The sequence below is a fragment of the Cyprinus carpio genome, chromosome B11, assembly GCF_018340385.1.
Source record: "Cyprinus carpio isolate SPL01 chromosome B11, ASM1834038v1, whole genome shotgun sequence".
NCBI classification, from domain to species: Eukaryota; Metazoa; Chordata; class Actinopteri; order Cypriniformes; family Cyprinidae; genus Cyprinus; species Cyprinus carpio.
In genome coordinates, this window is record NC_056607.1 from 12437514 (window position 1) to 12456222 (window position 18709).

Genomic DNA, 18709 nt, shown 5'->3' on the forward strand with positions numbered 1-18709 from the left:
ACTGGGTACACTGCCAAGATGTTCGAAGCAACAGCTGGCTGCCAAGGTTACTGCTGAAGGAACAACAACAAAAAAAACTATTTCTCTTTAAAGCGTTACAAATTAAGCGGGACTAATCCATTTCGGACCGTTGCAGGGTTTTCAACACCAGTGAGTAATGAGTACTTTCAGATGATCTCGCTTAGTATGACGACCAGTGACAAAATAAGCATTTCTGCTATAAGATTAAAGATAATCATTTGTACTAAAATGGTAAAACTAAAAACTCTCCTCTGTCTCTTTATATCACTGTATGCTCTTCTGTATCATCCGCGCCACAAGGATGTGCTGTTTCTACGTGTATTTAGCTTTGATTTGAAAGAAAACAGCGCATCCTTGTGGCGCGGATGACACAGGAGAGCATACACAGCATACGGTGATAATGAGAGACACAGAGGAGACTGTTGACAAAGAATTGTTGAATAAAGTCGTTATTTTTGTTTTCTTCACTCACAAAAAGTGTTCCCGTCGCTTCATATAACCCAGATTGCACGTCTGATGGCAGATGGAGTATTCTGATGATGATTTTCATACCTTTTATGGACTTTAACAGTGTTATTTACTTGGCAGTCTATGGGACAGTCACAGGCCTCCCAGTTTTCATCCAAAATATCTTAAATTGTTTTCCGAAGATGAACAGAGCATTTACGGGTTTGGAATGACATGGGGGTAAGTGATTAATGACAAAATTTTCACTTTGGGGTGGAGTATCCCTTTAATTTGAAAACTTGCTTTGTGACCATTGAAAAATTAAGTATGTTCTATATAGTATGAATATAATCCAAACCACACTTGTCATGTTGTTATTGTCGTGACGCAATTGACGCTGGTAACTCACATGGTATGTAGTAGGTCATCAGGTATTGGTCACATACTGTTTCATGAAACTGTCTTACTAGTGATTTCTGCTTACTATAGAGTAGGGAGGTACGCAAATTCGGACACGAATCAGACTGATCCGATTCTGGAGTTCAATTCACTGACTGAACAATAGAGTAGCAGCCTTTAACTGAAGCGAATCAGACGAGTGGATAGCGATCACAAAAAGCTATGGCATGGCATCAGAAGACTTTGAAAATATGTAACGACTCGTGTTGATTACTTTTGTGTTTCACGGAAGAAAGAAAGTCAAACGGGTTTGAAATGGGGGTGAGTAAATTAAGACCATTTTGATTTTGGGTGAACTAAGTTATCGTTCTAGCAAGTTTTTAAGTGAAAAGAAAACGACAAAGCGAATAAATATTCAACATTTTCACACAAATCACAAATTGTACAACAACTAGAGTGAAAACAAATGTATTGTCAAGGTATTGTAGAATGTTTTGTCGTTAATTCCCCCAATTCCCAAACACTGGATTGAATAACGTACTAAACTGGGCATCAGCGACTGCACATTTATTTAAACCAAATAAAATATCTTTATCTAAAACAAAGCAATGTAATATGTTCCCCTGCTCTTCTGATAGAACCCGTTGTTAAAACCAAAAAAACACACGCGCTGTGGAGCCGGATGGATCTGTATGGACAAAACCCACTAAGCTCCGTGGAGTTCACCTTTAAGAAAAAGTTTCTTTCGGGACAAGTTAAAATACAAGAAACAGATTCAATTGTTTGTCATCTTACCTCGCCGAGCACGACACGACAATCCCATTGTATGTGAAAATGATCCAACGCAACGATTCCTTGTGTCAATACACGCGTTATTTCCCAAAGAGACGCGCCTTCCACAATAGAAGCGCAACAACTCAACAGACCTCAGGACAGAGCGCGCGGCTGACTGACATCCCCACCGGCACAAGCCCCGCCTCTTCTGCGCGCTGATTCGCCGCGGCGTAGACAAAGCCCCACCTTCTGTGATAGAGGCGTATCATTTGCTGTCTGGCCTGTCAATCTCACCCTGTGAGTTTAAAGGGGCTGTTTGGGGCAATGTTGTGAGACTCATTTATTTCTGACGGCGAGTGAGTTGCATTTAACTGTGTGAGAGGCGATTAAATGATACAGATTTTATGGATGAATAAGTTAAAAAAATGTCCACTTTTTAAGTTAATTTTTTAATGTATGCATTTGTAAGTTGTAAACTCTCATTTAATCTACGAAATTGCTCCAGGGCAACAAACCTATTTTATTTATAAGCACGTTATGCATATTAGATAGCAATTAATAATGAAGACGTTCAATAAACAAGTAAAATGCTTTGACTTGGTCACACTACATCCTGACGGTCAATTTAAAACCTCTTTCGTTATGTGGAGGAGACATTTTTGCCCCCAGGGCTTTTCACATTTTTAATGTATAGACGTTTAGATGTATAAACCGTTTTAATGAGGATGTGTTTGTTGCCTAGAGGCAACATTATGCAATGGTGGAATGGATGTGAATACAGTGGATAATGAATGGAATGCATTCTGTGTTATTCATTAGTGAGTACTTATTAAATACTGCATTTTGAGTATTTACTTAACATTTAGGTCAAAGTAAAAAGTAGTAAAATAAATAAAAGTCATGCAAAGTAATTTTACTATTATTCCATGAACAAATTTTATAATCACTCAGTTTCACAACATATATTTATTTACACAAAATATTTATCTTTGAGGATTTTTTTTTTCAATTGTCATATAAAATATCAACTCCCAAGCATAATTTATTATTTTTTTTTAAATGTGATTTTAAACATTGCTTTCGTAATGCGTGCAAGAGAGAGCTAATTTGTCAGAAGCTGATTTATGATCAGATTTATGCCTCATATTATTGGCATGAATAATCTTACACACTCTAGTAAAATGTCAAGTTATTTTTAGCTCTGATGGGAGCTACCCTGTGACATGTGTCATCTTATAGCATATCAAGAGTCATGTTTCCAACACTGTAAAGTGCCTTTACATTGACCTAAATTTATTATGATGCATGTTATCTTTACCTTGAAGCAATCAGCATGTAAATCACACTAACATTGATGTGGTTTCAGTTTTATTTTGTGCAAAATATTGTGACATAAGTGTGAGAATGACAAAACAGCATGACCACACAAACACAGTAATAATCCCTTCAATTGCATATATGCTCCACAATAGTGACAGTAACAAACTGTTTTCTCAGATGTACAGTTTACTGCATTGAGTGTAATTCATATGCAAGGCCCTTCTCATAGCAGTGTTGTTATTATTTCCACAGTGAATCAGCAGGATGAGGTCTCTGGGCATGCTGATTCTGTTGTTTAGCTCTAAATGAGTGTGCACAGAGGTGCATTTTTATTGTACTTGGGTTGACCATTCCTCTGTGTTTAACCTAATGCTGCACAGTACGCATAAGAGTGACAAGGGCGCCATCTGGAGTTTGGTAATGAAATTTCAAACTGCATTGTATGTGACATGATCTTAGAATTAAATTTACCATGTTGATATAGAGAAGAATACAACTGAAATACAATAATACAAACACAGCATACTAAATGTACAGCAGATAAATTGATCCAAGAAATAATCCATCTAGTCAATGATGTGACCATTAACGTGTCCAAAACCGCCATCTCATCCATGCAGTGGGTGGGCTACCTGTCCCCTGTTGGTTTTGATTGATAGCCCTGCAATTAAAAAAAAGCAATTAACCTGCCATTAAAAAGGAGACGTAATTGTTCATTTGTTTTTCATTATAAATCTGCATGTGTCATATCATATACTCATTCACATACTCAATTTTAAGCACATTTTAAGTCTAAAGGGAAATACTGGCCTAATTTTGAAAGATGTGTTTTGGGCCCAACACAGCTGTCAAACATGGCAATCAATTTCAATGTTATCCCCATGAGATATTGTCATTATTACAGCCTGGAGTATTTGTCGGTGTAATAAAGGCCATATCATTTCATGATTAATAACTGGAGCATAAAAATATCTAATGCAATTACAGACACTGTCTTTTTTTTCCTCTTCATCCAGAAATGCAGGCGTCCCTCCAATAAACTTACAGTACCTCTATATCCATATTTATGCATAGCCTGTACTTCTGTTGCAGATCTCACATATTTTATTAGAAATGTTATCATTCATATGTGTAGCTCAAAATCTTTTGAAATAAAAACAGTATTTTCCCCTCATTTGCACATTCCCAACAGATGGAGCTATTTGCTAATCAAATCACACTTTGGCAGGTCACATAGTCTGGGCACTGACATGAATATTGCAGTGGTTAATCATATGATGGCATGCCAGTGTCTCCTAAGAACAGCACTACTCTATTGTTTTATATTTTATCAAAACATTTTCAGTGATGGCCAATTAATTAGACTATATATATGTGTTATATGCCTGTGTTGTTATGCTCACCTAGGCTGCATTTATTTGATCCAAAATATAGTAAAAACAGTATTTTTATGAAATATTATTATAATAATATTTATGAGATGTATAATAATAGGAAATCATTTTAATATGCTGATTTCGTGTTTAAGAAACATTCATTATTATTATTATCAGTGTTGAAAACAGTTGCTCTGCCTAATATATTTGTAGAAACAGTGCTGCATTTTATTAGGATACTGTGATGAATAGAAAAGAATAGCATTTAATTGAAATAGAAATATTTTGTAACATTATTAATGTCAGCATGATTTACTGTCACTTTTGATCAATTTAATGTGTCCTTGCTAAATAAAGGTATTAATTTCTTTAAAAAAAAAAAAAAAAAATAAAAAACTTACTGACCCCAGATGTTTGAATTGTAATGCATATAATGATCATACATATTTATTATTATATTATTTATTATTATATTGAAGAAAATTGCAGTCTGAATAAAAAAAAATAACCACAATACAGTAATATAGTTGTGCTGCTTAATATTTATGTTTAATGTTTTATAAAAAGCATTTATTTGAAATATAAATATTTTATAACATTATAAATGTCTTTACTGTCACTTTTGGTCAATTTAATATGTCCCTGATGAATAAAAGTATTCATTTCTTAATTCAGTCATAAACATTTATTGTGAGTCTTTTCTTACCTGTTTTTTCATCCGTATTTGTTTCCGCAGTACAGTTTGAAGTTAGATTACCCACTCTTCCTCTCCAGATATCTTCCAGTTCCTCTTCCTCCTGCTGGAATAACCAGTGGCCTGGCTTAAGAAGTTCCTCCGTGCTTATGTCAGGTTTCTCTGCCCAGTCTACACTTGTCTCTTTCACTGTATCACTGAAACACACTGCACAGTCTCTCACACCACAGTTTATGACGCGGCCGCTCTTACGAGAGCCTGGGCCATTAGGGAACAATTTTTTGGAGGGGTTTATCTTCATGTATTTGGATGTGTAATATAAGTGGCCATTCAGGTCTTTTATTTTAGTGTAAACACTTAAGCAACTGTGACCACCTGATGAAGAAGGACACAGAGGCCTGCAGTGAGTGACCAAGGCAGAGCCATTGACCACTGGAGAAGAGGCTTTGTGACAGCTGGCGGAAACATGATCAGGTTCTTCATATTCAACCGACGTGAAAACCCTCAAGACAGGTTCTGTGTTTTCATAAATTTGGTTTAACTGTTGGGTCTCAACCTCAGTGGTTGGTTCTGCTGTACTGTCCAAATCTTCCACATCAACCGTATCCAGGTTTATTTCAGTTTGTTTAGTATGAATCACTGGTTCTACCTCCCTTTCTGACTGTGGCGTTCGAGCTGAGGGTATTTTTTGGTTGTCTGAGTCATCATAAATCTGGACAGGTTGAATCTCCTCTTTATTTTGCATGTCTAAGACACTGTTGTGAAAGCACTTGGGAAGACTGAAGCTAAGAGTGGATCCTAGAGACAAATAAGAGCAGATGTTTTTAACCGGTCCACTTGAAGTCTTGACAGCATTAGGCAAGTTGTCTTCTGGAAAAGAGTTGGACTTGTTATCGATGACAGAATTCACCGGCAACATGTTTTTTTTAATAAAAACCTGAAGTTTGGAGTTTGATTGACTTTCTTTCACTCTCCCTTCTCCTTCTGGCCAAGTGTTACACCTTCGCCTGAAAATGCTTGAAGGTTTGCCAGACCTTTCCGATCCTACAGAGCCAAGCAGAGAGTTCCTTCGCTGGTTTTCTTCCTCATTTGTGATTGGCTCTTTCAGCTTGAACAAAGAGCTTGGCTTGAATCTGTTGTGATTATAAACCGTTCTCCTCTCAGGTGTGACATTTTCTGCTGCATGTGTTGGGGATGTGACCTCCAAGACTTGCCCTGTTGATCTGTAACTATCCGAGACGTGCAAATACGTGAACACCTGCAAAAGAGAATTGAATGCAAACCTTTTGATAAGCTGATACACAATTTATAATATCATAAAACCAAACTCACAGCCAGTTGAGAATGGCCCACACACATTCTGAAAGTTTTAAAAATCATATGGCTCTTGAATGCATACATACACAGCTGTTATGGCAATAGCCTAAGCATGACTAATACGATTGCATGCCAAGTTAATAAATCCTAAATGGCATGTGCAGGCTTCACAGCGAATTATTACAATATACACCACCAGGAGGCATTTCAAAGCCACGCCATGGAAACTTAATCATGAGGTCATTGTTTTACCACATGGGACAGGATGTACACAGCCCAGAGAATAATAAGCACATGTATGTCTGGTTTGTGTGTGAGCTTTGAGTTCAGTTTAGAATGTGTCTGAAGTTAACACACTTTTTGAAGTCATACTTACTCTATGAGTGACTTCAGACCGCAGGTGGTCGTCACTTTGGTTTTGGTTTGATTCTATATTGTTGTGTGCAGATTTTTGCATCCGGTTCGGGCTGTAGCTTTGTGACTGAGTTTTTTGTGCTTGATTCTCAGGATTTTGCATCTGATCGACATCTGGTGATGGTTGCAGATATGTTTGGTTGTTGTTGGACTGCAGATTATCTGGTAGGTGATTGCAAAATGATGATTCAGTGTTATATGTGGACAACTGGTTGGATATTTCTTCTTTGCTTGGTGACTGGTCTGGTTCTCCTTGGTTTTTGATTTGCAGCTGTGCAAGATTCACACAAGATGACTTGGGTTTGGTGTCTTTACTCTTGACTGATTCATTCGGCCATCTTTCCTGGAGAATTTCTTGTGGCTGTTGTATTTGCATTGAGGTTGTGTCCTGTGATTGACAGCTGTCTGCCTGAATGCTGCCTGCTGACTCTTCAAGTATTTCATTATTGTTGGGGGACCATTGCTTTGTCACTTGGTTAATGCCTGAAGACTGGTCATCAAAGCTCAAAATGAGACAGATGCTAGAGCCTAGGGATGTCTTTGAAAGGCATGACTCCTGACTAACAACACTGGACACATCATGCCTCCCATTCTGTTGCTCAAAGTTGTTTTGAGAGGGCTGTGTTTCAGGAGTACTTCCTTTGACCTCTCCATTTATAATGCAAAGACCATCAGAAGGTTTTTTGAAAGGTATAGCCTAAACAAGGAAAAAAATAACTTAAAAATTAAGTACAAAAATAATAGTCCACAAGACAAAAAAATATTAAAAATATATTATTAAAATAACCCCCTTCAAAAGTTTGTGAACTCTAAGTTCTTAATACTGTGTGTGGTTACCTGGATGATCTATGACAGTTTTTTTGTTTTGTGATGGTTGTTTATTAATCCCTTGTTTGTTCTGAACAGTTAAACTAAGCACTGTTCTTCAGAAAAATCCTCCATGTCCTCCGGATTCTTCAGTTTTCCAGCATCGTTTGCATATTTGAACCCTTTCTAGCATTGACTGTATGATTTTGAGATCCATCTTTTTACACTGAGGACGATTGAGGGACTCAAACACAACTATTAAAAATAGGTTCAAACATTCACTGATGCTCCAGAAGTAAACACAATGCATTAAGAGCTGGGGGGTGAAAACTTTTTGAATTTGAAGATCAAGTAAATTGTACTTAATTTGTCTTCCGGGAAACATGCAAGCTTCTGTTGCTTCTGAAGGGCAGTACTAAATAGAAAAAAGAAGAAAAAAAAGATATTTAAACAAAATAAGAAAAATTTGGACATCTTCATCCTGTTCAAAAGTTTTCACCCCCCACCCCCCCCCCCCCCCCCCCCCCCCCCCCCGGCTCTTAATGCATTGTTTTTACTTCTGGAGCATCAGTGAATGTTTGAACCTTTTTTAATAGTTGTGTTTGAGTCCCTCAGTTGCCCTAAGTGTGAAAAGTTGGCTCTGTAAATCAGTCACTGCTGGAAAGGGTTCAAATGTGCAAAAGATGCTGGAAAACTGAAGAATCTGCAGGACATGGAGGATTTTTCTGAAGAACAGTGCTCAGTTTAACTGCAGAACAAACAAGAGATTCATGAACAACCATCACAAAACAAAAAACAAACAAACAAACAAACAAAACAGTCAAAGATCATCCAGGTAACCACACAGTATTAAGATCCAAGGGTTCACAAACTTTTGAATTGGGTTATTTTAATTATTTCAGCTATTTTTTGTCTTGTGGACTATATGTAAACATATTTTATGTAAAATATCTTACTCAGGACAGTGCTAAATAAAAAAAGAACATGCATTTTGTATGATCTCTCTTATTTTGATAAAATTATTCACATTTTCACAGATTCTGCAAGGGGTTCCCAAATTTTCACATGCCACTGTAGCTATGCATAATTGTGTTTTATATCCCTTGCATCACTCTTTCCTCTAAAATTTTAAGGCTTGTTTTAGTTTATTTGGTAAACATTTGTATATTAAGGATGAGCATGTGCAGTCAGATTGCCATTATTGCAAAATAAACTTCAGGGTGCTACAAGATCCTAACAGGGTTCATTTTGCCATTATGATCAGATGACTCTACATTAGCCATTTTATATTTAAAAATAATATAATTTTTAAATGATGATGAAAAAATTCTAATAACCTGCTGTTGAACAGGATCATTTGTTGACTCTGGTCTCCCATTCTGGTTTCTTTTAAGCTGCTCTCTTTGAACGTGCCAGTTCACCTGGATCCATCCCAGCATGCTTTGCAACTCATCTGTTCTCTCCTTGATCTACAGACAGGAAGATTATAATCAAGAAAACATCATAACGAACATTCTGCAGATGGACGCCGCATATTTAGACAGCTGAGATCGCTTTTAGATGACCATGTGGCAACTGTAAGTAAATCAATCACACACTCACAATGTCTCTAAACTGACTCTCATCTTGCATAAGCATTTGACCAGCTGCAGCCAGTTTGCTAAACTCATCCAGCTTGGTTTCAATGCTGTGATCAATCTCTGCAACTTCACTCTCTCTCCAAGCAGAGCCACCGGCAAGGATACAGGATCTGGTGTTCTCTGTCCACGTACTACAGGACACAGGAAGAAAAGACCGTATCAAAATATCACATCAGTCCCAAACTAATAGGCTACAATATAACAAAACCACACATGGGAAAGAATGTCTTGCTAAAGTTGTTGACATTAAATATGAAATATTTTTTATGTATAATTAGTCAGACTTTCTCTTCTTACATCATGGCAAGATAGTTTTCGAAGTAGTCCTGAATCTGGTGGAACTTCTCCAGACGGCTTCTGTTTTCAGCCATGTTGCGGCCTACTTCCTCCCAAGCCTGCAGGATTGCCTGAACCTCTTCCCTGAGAAGGTCTCTCTGTTCTGGGGAAGGAACCTTTAGCTGACTGTCTAGTCTCTCCATTTCTCTCACCTCTCCTTCAATGATATTATAATGAGCCTTTGTGGGACAAAACAAAATTTATTCATTAGCATGACCTAAAATGTCAAACTGAAGCTCATTAAAACTATTTCAGGGTGCAGTGGGAAAACGTATATCCAGCAAATCCCTTATAAAGGAGCCTATAAATATTTTTTTATGTGTTTAATCTTAGCAACTTTTTAATACCTAAGAAGCTGGGCCCATGCTTAATTACTGCTCTAAAGTCATTCACATAGTGATTAACATCTATTTATATTCAATAAGTAAAGGTATTTTTTTCATTATCTGACCTCTAGGTCATCCTGCTGCTCCTGTAGCCCCTCCAGACCACTGAGGTCCGAGTCACAAAGCACAGTCATATCTGTTTCTATGTCCAGGAGGTCCATACTGAGCTCAGCACAGCGGCAGAGGTGCTGGTTTATCCGCAGTGTTAGAGTAGATAGCTGAGGAAAGATAAATCTTTACATTAGGTCTCTTGGTTTAATATTTTATCAGCTAATTCAATGACATTGATAGATTTTGCCTCAAAATTAAAAAAAAAAAAAAAAAAAAAAAAAAACTCCCTAGAATAATTCTAAGAGGAGTTTAAAGTAATTTGTGTGATACAAATGTTAAATATGGTGTTTTTAATTCATTTATATTTAAATCTCTAATATCAGGTTGATGTTGGACATCACTTTGTGAACCAAGCTCATATTTATACCAAGCTTTGTAGCTCATTAGTGATCTGGTCCTGCTTCTGAGATCTTTCTTGTTCAGTTTGTTGACTCAGTAGATTTAGTGACATTTCTGCAGCCTCAGCCATTTCTTGCCTATGCAGAGATCCAGGAACATCCTAAAGCAGATTTACAACGGTGTGAGTGGTCCTGCATTTTCTTAAATCATACACAAACACACCAAGTAATGAGTTTGAAATCGAGTATGCTACTTTTATATTCATGTTCATGTTTTGGTGTCATTATAGTCACCTAAAACTACAGTTTGATGAAGGTTGTGATGGTTGGTTTACCTGATTTATTTTGTGATAACCACTGGGATCAAGAAGTTCAAGGAACTTTTCAAGCATTCCTGAACTGCCTTCCTCTACTTTTTCCGGGAGATTGTTTGAAACTGTAAGATCTGAAACCATCTGTGCAGCTTCATCTCCAGATTGTTCTTTTTCCGCCGGTTCAGTCTTATTGTTCTCTCCATATTTCTTTTGCAGAGCATCCCAAAGGACCTCCACCTGGCTTAGGAGCTCCTCTATTTTGTGGTCTTGTCTTTGCTTTGAGCAGTCATGCTCTTCATTCTATAAAAAGGAGATGAAAAGAGATAAGTGAGATCATTTATATATGAGTTTAGTGCACTGTTATGAAAAAAAATATCTTGAAAATGCATTACCATTCCAGTGGATGTCGTCGATTCTTTCAACAGCTTATTGGGTATGAGACATTCTTGAGAGGAAACAGGGGTTGTTTGAGCCATCTGGTCGATACAGCTGGGAAAATATTAAGTGTTAATCAAACTTTACTCAACAACTGCATCTTGAATTCCATTGTTTGAAATGACATATTCACATTTATGTATAATTTACTTCTTTAGTCAACCACAGATTCATTGTGAAATAAAACACTAATTGCACCTCTTCCTGTCCTGCTTTTCTGAGATGTTGTCCAGCTTGGAACAGCTGCTTTCCAACAGTGAGACTTGACTCCCTATAGAACATTCCTCAACCGGACTCCACATCCTATGGGTCCACAGGCCTTGAGAGCACTGCAGAAATACATGTTCAGGCATAGCTTAAGTTTAATCATAGATAATTAACACCAGAATATTGCAGACACATGGGACAGCATCTTTTAATTTGTATTTGTATCTATATTTATATTGATATCTATTTTTTTCACTCTGAGATGGAAACATGCCTAAATAGAAATCACAAAATGAGTTCTAATAGGAAAGAGACTTTGTGGACTATCATTGTCAAGTAATATCACTGTCTAGAGAAGGTCATCTGGCATTTGTGATGCGTTTAAAGCCTCTGTGTAGAAGACTGTTTCACCAAACAGAAATTTTAGACCAGTCGATTTTTCAATGTGGTCATGACTGGTCATTTATAATCACATGCTTGCAGATGTTTTTGGAGGCACTGCAGCTAACCTCAAATCCTCGGAGACGGTTTTGCTCTTCTTTGACGTCTTTTCCCATTATGCTGTGACCCTCATTTCTAGCAAAGCTCTGTGAGTCAGGGCATGTGGTTAGAGGATCAGCGGGTAACGCTGACGGGCGTTTTGAAGAAACATCTGTCTTCTGGTTCCTGTAGAAGTGGAACAAAATGTTAGCTCTAATGACACCACTGAGGCAGCATTACTCTTCAAAACATTTCAAACATATCATGATGTTTCATCATCATTTTTTGACTATACAAGTCAGTAGACTTTAAATCTTTAATGCTAACAACTTGCAGATTGAACATATAAAAATATCTACAGAACACTTGCATCATTATCTCTGCAGGTTATGTAATCCTGGACAAGGTTTTGCAGCAATTGTTTTGGCGTTGGGAAGATATTATTTTTGGCAGGCTTTCCCCTCTTGTCTGGTTAGCTCATAGTTTCAGGAAAGGTGTGTTCGCAGAGCTAGTAATAGAGGATTCGCTGAGAGAGCCAAAAAGGAATGTAACCATTGCCTTTACTTCCAAAAATTGGGTAATGTCTGCAACAGCTTCTTTTTTGTTTTTTGAAAAGGCAGATATAAAAGAATGTGTATATTGTGATAATTTTGTCATAGACATTTAAAAAAAACAAAAAAAACATGTAAGTCTTCACCACAAGAGTAATCAATGTTTTTGTTCTATTTTCCCAGAACAAAATATAACATTTATTAAAACTGGTTTAAAAAACTTTTTTTTAAAATTAATGAATGTGTATACCTGCAAAAAGTGAAATTTCAATAGCCTCAGACCTAATAGACACGGATTAAACTCTAACACAAAACTTTAATTGATTTCAAAATATGTTGTAAGTAGGTAGGTATAAGTACTGTAGGTTATAAGTGGGCCTTTTTTTACTCTGTATTTTTGTTAAATCTTTCAGTATTAGTCTGAAGTATTGCTTTAGTGAGATTTATGGCAGTCATTTAGACAGTTATTTTTTATCAGTTCCTTCCCCACTGCATGGGAACATTCCTCCAGATGTATTTTCACAGAGTACCTGTCTCCCATCACCATATCTTCATACCATACATATGAGCTATTCCTCACATCTGTACCAGAGCTGAGGCAAAACAGACTTTGTTCATCGATTACCACCCTTTCTCTATTTCTTTCCCTGTCTGTCATTCATTCTCTGACACTTTCAGAAGTCATACTGTTTATCAGGAGTCATGTTCCAAATCCGAGTTTCCATAATGGTGTGAGTACCTGTGGAATGCTGTGTCTAAAGCTGTTGACTATTCTGTGATAAGAGCTATGATACAATCAGTGTAATATTTTGTAACTTAAAAGGGTGACGTTAGCTAAGCCACTAATTACAGTTTTCTGTAATGACAGTGGCAATGTTTTAAACCAGACATGCATGGTTTAATAGAAAAATGATCTAAAAATCTAAATAATATTTTTCTAAGCTTTAAGTGATATTTATCTTCCTGGATACGGAATCACACTTCAAAAGGGCACAAAACATTACATAAACTGGCAAATGCTTAAACTCGGAATCAATGCATGAAACTAAATACGTGGCAATTTCGTCAAAACAACATCTACCATTTATGATCTAAGACTCTGCAATGGGTCAATATCAAAATAAAAGACCATAACATTACATCACTAAACCACATGTCAGCTCCACTCCTGCATGCTGACAATTATGGATTCCATTTTAGCATGATGTTATGTACTATTCCAAGCCTTAAATATGACATCACTGCTCTCCAATACTTTGTTTACTATTGTTTTTTGTTCACAGGAGGACAATGGGAGTAAGTGGACTTTCGTTTACCGGAGAAACTCCTGGAGAAGTGCCCAGTTCTCCTTCACCTCGGCCTGTTTGCATGTAACTCTTCTGGCCAGGGTTGGGTGGAGAGTTGACAGCCGAGACACAGACTCATTCAGCATCTGGAAAGAGAGTTGTCCAAGGAGGGGTGGGGTCATGGAAGGAAATGACATCATTCATTTGGAGTTCATTTGCTACAGTCCGGAGGAAAAAAAAAAAAAACTTATGTGTGAGACCAATGCAACGGGCTACTATTCGGTCCAGTGAGAAATCAAACATAAAAAAACAAAGTGACTGTGACACTGCGACACTGTTTTCATGTTCTCAAATTCAGGAGACAGTATTTCCTCTAATGAGATCATGGATTGACTTACACTTATCTGACAGGCAATTTCTATGGTCTCTTTGTCACTTTTTGGGATGTCGTCCACCAGTACACAGTTCCTCTGCAACAAAATTCAGACTGAATCAGGACTTGTATTGCAATCATGATTAATTAAGACTGTTTGAGGTCTTCTCTAAATGCCAAAACTAATCAACCCTTGTTTTCTCAACCTTGCTGTTGATGGCGCCAATAATGCTGTCGGCTTGTTGGTAAAATGATGAGACGTCTAAAGCCAACATGAGATCCTGATGATAGTCCCTCAGGAGTGACCTCAACTTTAGCCACCTGCAGAGAAACCAAACAGTTTATGTCTCTAACAAGAGTGTAATAATGCTCTACGCTTTATTGTGCCAGGAAATCTTACGATTTGTCAACGTGGTCCCCCAGGCTTTGTCTTCTTCTAAACATTTCCAATCCTAAATCTACAGCATCTGTCTTCTTCTGAAGAGGTTTTTCTGGTTCCTCCTGGCATAGGAGATGAATTAAGAGTACATGAGGTAATGGTACAAGAAGACACATTAATAAACAAAACAGAAACCTCTTTATGATGCATTTAACCTGCATCAAGTCCAGACTTGTCGTCAGTTGGATGAGAGAGTTCTCAAAGTCTTTGAGGTCTCTCCTTTGGCTCTGAGACGCGTCCTCTGGTTGATCATGTGGGAAAGTTGGCATGCTGTAGTCGTAATGAAGGTTCTTTATCTTCCTTCCTTTAGTATATGGATCAGTCTGTAAAGACATATACCGAATAGATATATGAGCTGTTTTTTTGTGCCAAAGTTATAAATATTCTTAGAGTACGAATGACAAAAAGTACTATTTCAGTTGAAGTATTAATGTATTTAGTTTGTACATTTAAATTTCACATTTAATTCAACGTGTTGATTGCAATTTGATTGAAATTTCAGACTCTATATCTATTTTTTATTCCCAGTGTATGTGGATTCCGAACTTTTTTTAGTTTCCTAATTTTAAGTGTTTCTATTTATTTATTTTAAAATATTCTATTGTGTCTTTTTATAGCAATAATATTCTACCAGTTATGGTTTTCATCTGCACTCTTGGCCAATGACCTCACAGACTCTTGGCCAACAGACTATTTCTTATTTTGTAAATCTCCCAAAATGTCTTACATCATTCTATGTTGCTGCAACTAATTCGATTTGTGCGCCAAGTTCTGGTTCTTTTGCAGTTTCTCAGCTGTTAGGCAATAAAATCATGTTGTTTGTTTGGGTACATGAAGTACAGATTAAGTACCAAATTAATTCAAGAAGCTTGCTTTCAAGATGATATGCCAAAACATTCTCTTCAGAGGTATCAGATATCTCCACAGCGAACACCTCACGATTATGCACCTGTGTTTGGGACACCCGGGGGATTTTTATGATGTATTTTATAGCGTAAAACACAATATTAGCAGGATCTGAGTCTGTTGGCCCACCAACAATACATGAGCCTGCAGCAAGGTGTGGTAATTCCAAATAATGATCTCATCTAGCGGTGCTGGTGTTTTATGTTGCTGATCTTGCATTGCTTAACTTGTCTTCTGCACCTCTGCGATGACTGCATCTTCGGCACATGGTGTTACAATTCTTTATGAGTGCGCAAACCACACCTTCTGCCCTTTAACATTTATAGTGTTGTTTTAGCACTTATACAAAAAAGGGAACAAGTTGTGGAATACTGTAACATAATTTGGTACTTCCTTACCCACAAAGGGCATCACAACCAATGGTTTCAACATTATCGTCAGTTTAGATTAGATCCTTCCCTGTATGTTCCAGTTTGGAACTACGTCCCATTTTTTTCGTGGAAATTACCAGTTCATCTCAGATGTGGGCTTGTGTAACGAGAGGCCTGGCTATGACCTCATCTCAATGAGCACAGTGTGCAAAACTGTAATAATCCACACACGTTTTTTCTTCTTTTTTCTTCCTCTCACAATAAGACAATGTGTTCTTGTTGTGCTCATTTGTGCAATGAGAAGCTGCATCTCTAGTTTTGCAGTGGGAAACTCTTTGCAGACATTTGTGGAGAGTGTGCATGGGCAGGCATAGCAATTTAACAAACAGCTCATAAAAAACAGTGAGAGACCGAGAAAATAACAAATATGGAGCTGGTGTGTGTGCTGTTGGTTTGTGATGCCTGTAAAAAAAAAATTTGATGCCAACTAACTAAAAATGTTTACATTTGAAAAGTGTGGAAAAGCTGATTTGTTGTTTATTATATTATATTTTAATAATCCTCAGTTTATCTTATGATCCCAAATGTAGAGTTTGGTTTGTTTTTGTTTGTTTTTTTTTATTTGTTTTTTTTTTTGAGTCTATAATTGCTTTCAATTAGAATAATTTAAAATATTAAAGTGGGATGTATATTATAAATTATAAGATATAAAAATGATTAAAAAAAACAAAACAAATGAATGCTTAATCAATATTGCAATATATAATTAAGTATATTTATAATTAATTATAACATTTATTATATATACAGTATATATACACACGTTATCATTTAAATTAAATATTATTATAATTTAACATATTAATTTAATGTATCATTACAAAAAACAAAAATGTTAATTAATTAAAAATTAATACAATTAATTTCATATATATTACTTATAACCCAATAAACCTTTTGGCAATAATCTTTCTTAAAAATTAAATGCCACTTGGTTTGATACTTTATCTAATTCAATCATATATCTTCCTTAAACATTTGAATAAAATTCTAAATATTAATTGTAAATGCTAAAGTTTTTTATATATAATCTATAATTATAATAGATTTATATAATAAAAGTTAAAATAATATAACAAATGAATTGTAATGTGCAATTTTTTTCCAGCTAAGTATAATAATGTCCAACACATGAAAGCAATGCAGTCTTGCTCACCTCCAGCTGTGCACCGGACTTGTCAGTCAATCTTTCCTCAACAAGAAACAGCTTTTCAGTAGAAGTACTTGGCTTATTTGTCTCATGGTTTGTCACATTAAAGTCACTGACAGTCTGGCTTTCAACATTTGCACACATAGCAATCTTCCTGATGGATCTGGAAGAAGCTGATGGGGACGCAGAGTCCCTGTCATCTTCCTCTTTAATATCATCTGAAAGTCCTTCCACGGGTGTAGATGTGGACAATCTCTCCTCGTGGAAAGGAGAATCGTCATTGTTAGAGTTGTTTTTTAGTTCACAGCAGTCCAGAACCGGTACAGGAAGGATGTTGCCCACAAAATCCAGACATTTGTTTTCGGAGGGGACAGATAACTTGGTCCCAATAGTAAAAGGTTGGATCCTCTTCATTGCTGTTCTTCCTTTAATCATCTGATTGAGGAACAAGTAACCATAAAACAATAAAACATCATTCTCATTGTTTAAAAGAATCCTTCTTCTGGTAAATCCATTCAAATTCAAGTCTGAAGTCAACCAAGCCAGTCAACAAAGCTAAAATGGTCCACTCTGAAGTCGTCTGAGACACTGCAGAGACACTTTTGAGATGCAGACTGCAGGAACTGTGGAGAACGTGACTCCAGCCTAACTCCCGCACAGACTGCGAGAAAGTGAGAGGGGGTGAGGGAGGAGAGGAGTAAGAGAGAGTTTAGTAGAAACAGGGTGAGGTCATCACACTCAGTCACGGCCCCATTTGGAGGGAGAGAGGGCTGTAAACCCAAGCTGTAAAAGCTTCCTCCCAAAATAAGAAGTTGTGGGCAGATAAGAATCAGAAACACAAAGTCGAGTCCTCTCTAAGGCCTTGCTTCTCGACAATGATGTCATATATTTTTCCTCAGCTGTTCCCCTTTTTTTTCTCATGCAGTGTTTTTTTTTTTCAGATTTCATGCAGCATGCATACAATTCACAAATCCATTTATGTTACTGAATATTTGGTTCATCTAAAGATACATGTGCTCAGATGCTTCCTGCAACAAAATAAACAGATAAATACTTCTAGGTGAGTAGATGCAGGAGGCTGTAAGTGGTTTAGACAATGGTAGCCTCATACTATTATCTAAATGTTTACAGAGCAGCAACAGGAGAAAACATGGCACACTCTGGCTGTTGCCCTCCTCTGATTTAAACCAGGTGTTTGGTGCAGTGTGGTGGAATTAGCTACTGTACAGCACTTGTCTGTAAGGATCAGTTTTATCTCGAAATCCTGATAGTAATGACACTTTAAGTATTTATTGTGTTATTTGTATGAAGTTTACTTTAACAGACTTAAAGGTTCATAATACGTTCATAACACATTCTTATGGCAGTAAGCCACAAGAGACCAATATATAATCTACAATGATATAAAATAAGATGTTTATGATTGCCAAGCAATGTAGCAACTTAAAGGTGTTATTTCCCAATTTTTTTTTTTTTCAAGTTTTAGTGTAAGTCTTTCATGCAAATAAAATAAATAAATAAATTAAATAATTAATTAATAAAAAAAGGGGAAATTAATAGCAACATGGCAAAAAAAAAAAACTAAACAACATAATGTCATACTAGAAACCAACACTAAACAAGACAGGCTGTTAGGGCTAGTTAATGTTACTGCTTGTATAGACCTAAAATTAACTGTACTAATTCTACATTGTTGTACAGAGAACAGAGATTCCTCAAAAAGCCTTTGAGTGAAAATCTATGCAGCAACATGATCT

At 36.6% G+C, this 18709-nt stretch overlaps 2 protein-coding genes and 1 long non-coding RNA gene across 5 annotated transcripts in view; 1 reads left to right on the forward strand and 2 right to left on the reverse strand.

Annotated features, from left to right (window-relative positions):
• LOC109081480 (signal-induced proliferation-associated 1-like protein 2) overlaps positions 1–1813 on the reverse strand; it is a 65304-nt gene extending 63491 nt beyond the window's left edge. For both annotated transcript variants that reach the window (XM_042733927.1, XM_042733924.1), the window contains exon 1: positions 1663–1813. The gene's annotated coding sequence lies outside the window, so the exon portion shown is untranslated. The remainder of the gene's footprint in view (positions 1–1662) is intronic.
• LOC122138892 lies at positions 880–14631 on the forward strand. 2 transcript variants are annotated; one of them, XR_006155872.1, is made up of 3 exons: positions 880–1188; positions 9045–9146; positions 13651–14631. It is a non-coding gene; the product is annotated as an uncharacterized LOC122138892 (long non-coding RNA). The 2 variants fall into 2 exon arrangements; XR_006155873.1 differs by lacking the exon at positions 13651–14631 and adding an exon at positions 9297–9427.
• si:dkey-238i5.2 lies at positions 2992–17641 on the reverse strand. The gene is made up of 18 exons (XM_042733928.1): positions 16959–17641; positions 14621–14788; positions 14427–14527; positions 14233–14347; positions 14052–14123; positions 13684–13799; positions 11846–12002; positions 11328–11458; positions 11087–11183; positions 10716–10994; positions 10410–10541; positions 9997–10149; positions 9507–9724; positions 9172–9340; positions 8907–9038; positions 6725–7459; positions 5044–6289; positions 2992–3622 (listed from the first exon to the last, which is right to left on the reverse strand). The coding sequence occupies exons 1-18, from the start codon at positions 17385–17387 to the stop codon at positions 3570–3572; spliced, it is 4503 nt and encodes a 1500-aa protein (XP_042589862.1). The 5' UTR covers positions 17388–17641; the 3' UTR covers positions 2992–3569.
• Between the last annotated feature and the right edge of the window lie 1068 nt (positions 17642–18709).